This window comes from Propithecus coquereli, unplaced genomic scaffold (assembly GCF_000956105.1).
Source record: "Propithecus coquereli isolate 6110/MARCELLA unplaced genomic scaffold, Pcoq_1.0 Scaffold79, whole genome shotgun sequence".
In the NCBI taxonomy this organism is placed as follows: Eukaryota; Metazoa; Chordata; class Mammalia; order Primates; family Indriidae; genus Propithecus; species Propithecus coquereli.
The window spans coordinates 6,676,814-6,679,260 of NW_012154062.1; the positions used below are offsets into that span (position 1 = coordinate 6,676,814).

General features: G+C 40.5%; 1 protein-coding gene across 1 annotated transcript in view; it reads left to right on the forward strand.

Annotated features, from left to right (window-relative positions):
• DOCK5 (dedicator of cytokinesis 5) overlaps nucleotides 1-2,447 on the forward strand; it is a 173,760-nt gene that overhangs the window by 107,703 nt on the left and 63,610 nt on the right. Inside the window, exons 31-32 of the mRNA XM_012662922.1 lie at nucleotides 1,165-1,319; nucleotides 2,136-2,221. Of these exons, the coding sequence (XP_012518376.1) occupies nucleotides 1,165-1,319; nucleotides 2,136-2,221 (241 nt within the window). The remainder of the gene's footprint in view (nucleotides 1-1,164; nucleotides 1,320-2,135; nucleotides 2,222-2,447) is intronic.

The window sequence follows — 2,447 nt, forward strand, 5'->3', positions numbered from 1 at the left end:
AGGGATTTCCAGATGATTCTGATTCACTTCCACCCAAGAATCACTGTCTAGACCAGTGTTTCTCTGCTCGTTTTCTCATTATGAACTCTGACAAAGAGCCCTTTTAGACACTGTTCTGTTCATCATACCCCCCATGAGAGTCTAATATGACAGATATACCACGTGTCATTTGATGTACCGCATGTCTATCCATGCTGTGTACGTAAAAACTGTAAGGGTTTTTTTGTCCCCAAGGACCAATTTTCACCCTTTTGTGGACAATCTCACCCCTGTTGAGAATGCATGGTCCAGATCTTTCCAGTGTGAGTACTTTGAAGAACACACTGGGATGGATATATGTTACCAAATATAAGTATACGAAGTCAGCGTGTTTGTTAGACATCAGGCACTGTACTGTGTAAATTGTCCTTCATTCATCTTCCTTTTCATGATTGTTTATGTTTTATTTGGTTATTTCTTTGTTTCATAGCCACCAGACTGTTTCTCTCTCCCTTCAGTAAGTTTGTTAATCTCACCTTCTCAGTTTTTGTTCAGCGTTTGTGTTTGGCTTCTTGTGCCATGAAAGTCCCCCATGCTCTGTGAGACTCAATTCCATTTGGGGCTTGTTTGGGAATTAACCTTGTCTTACAGCGAACTTGCCTTAAAGGTGACCCAGAGGGACACAGACTGTTTTGATACCTTTCATCGTTGGTATTATATGCATCTCAGTTCCACTGCAAATCCTTCTCTTGGTTTACGATCTTCTTCCTAGATATGGGGACATGAGAAAGGAACTCGGCTTTAGAATCCGGGACATGTGGTATAACCTGGGTGAGTGTCCAACCTCAAACAGGCCCCAGCACCCCTTCTGTGTGATAAGCATCCTACAGTGAATTTTTTTTTTATTTTAATCTATATAATCCTGAGATTTATTTGTCTGTGAAGTGAAAGTTGGTTGGTTGGTTTCACGCCTTCATCTCAACTGGGACATTGATAATGAACTCTTTACTTTTGTATTCACATGTTATCAGAACATAATATTTAGTCACTTAATTCTGAATTGGGTTGATTTTTTTTTCCCCCCCACGTAAATTTTTCTTTTCCTCTGGGCCCTGTGGAGGAAGATTGTAAGACTTTACTTACGGTGAAATGATATTTTACTATCCTCACTTACTTTTATTTCAGGTCCTCACAAAATCAAATTCATCCCATCCATGGTGGGTCCCATTCTGGAGGTCACTCTGACCCCCGAAGTAGAGCTCCAGAAAGCCACAATCCCCATTTTCTTTGATATGATGCAGTGTGAGTTCAATTTCAGTGGCAATGGAAATTTCCATATGGTAAGAAGTGGAAGACCTTGTCATCTTAGACATGCACATGTGGTCAACTCTCATTTGGCTTCTTTCTATGTAGAGAACCAGTAGCCCGAATAATACAAATCAGAGTTGACCTAAAAATTCACTTTACATTTTACTTTGTAAAGCAATTAGACACGTAATCAGATATTCCAGCTCAGAGCCTGGAAGAAATCTTTCTGCTGCATGTCTTTCCTAAAGCAACATTCTGTCTCTGGATAATTAAAAGTTAACTTAATGCACTTTAATCCTGTCTGTTTCAGTGTCACTGGGAGAATAATGTAGTGAATTAAATAAAAGAAGTATCTGTTATAGTACAGCTGAGGGGGTGATGCAGTAGACTGAGGTCTAAACCATTACTCCAGCTTTGAGAATGTGGTTTTCCTTATGTGTCTGCTCCATGTCTCAGTTTTCTTATCTACAAAGTGCATTAACATTGAAAGGAAGATTTTGCAGCTACGAAGCTCTGCAAACCAAGGCTTAGACAAGAAACAAAAATAAAATAGAAAATTAGAATCATTAAGCTATATTTATATGCATAGTTGTAGCAGAAAGTAATGTTTTAGATAATTTTTTAAAAATAAATGTAAAGCAAAGGACAGAGTAACATGAGACTGCTTTAGAATGCTTCGAGGGGGCCTTGGTGCACTGTTCATGAATGACTCCAAGTGTGGTACTCCCCTGTATATGTTGGAAACAGTTCACAAGTCAGTAGAGGGTTTGGACCTGATCTAGAAAGACTGGCCACATCCTCTTCTAAGGGTGCAACATCATGCTGTGAACTTCTCTCTCTGCTTTCAGTTTGAGAACGAGCTGATCACAAAGCTGGACCAGGAGGTAGAAGGAGGCAGAGGAGATGAACAGTACAAGGTTCTTCTGGAAAAACTGTGAGTATTTCAGAAACAACACCTCGATTCGGTGACATCATTTAGTAATGGAGAAAAATAGGGTTTCTGCTGCACCAGCAAATCGAGTAGCCTCAGCTCCGCTGGGGTCACCCCCACGGTGGTCCTTGGTACTGTTAATGGAGTGTACACCATCCGCTGCTGACATTGTTTATCCGATGTGAGTCAAATGCTCATGTTTTCTTGGCCGGCCTGGCCCTGGAGAACA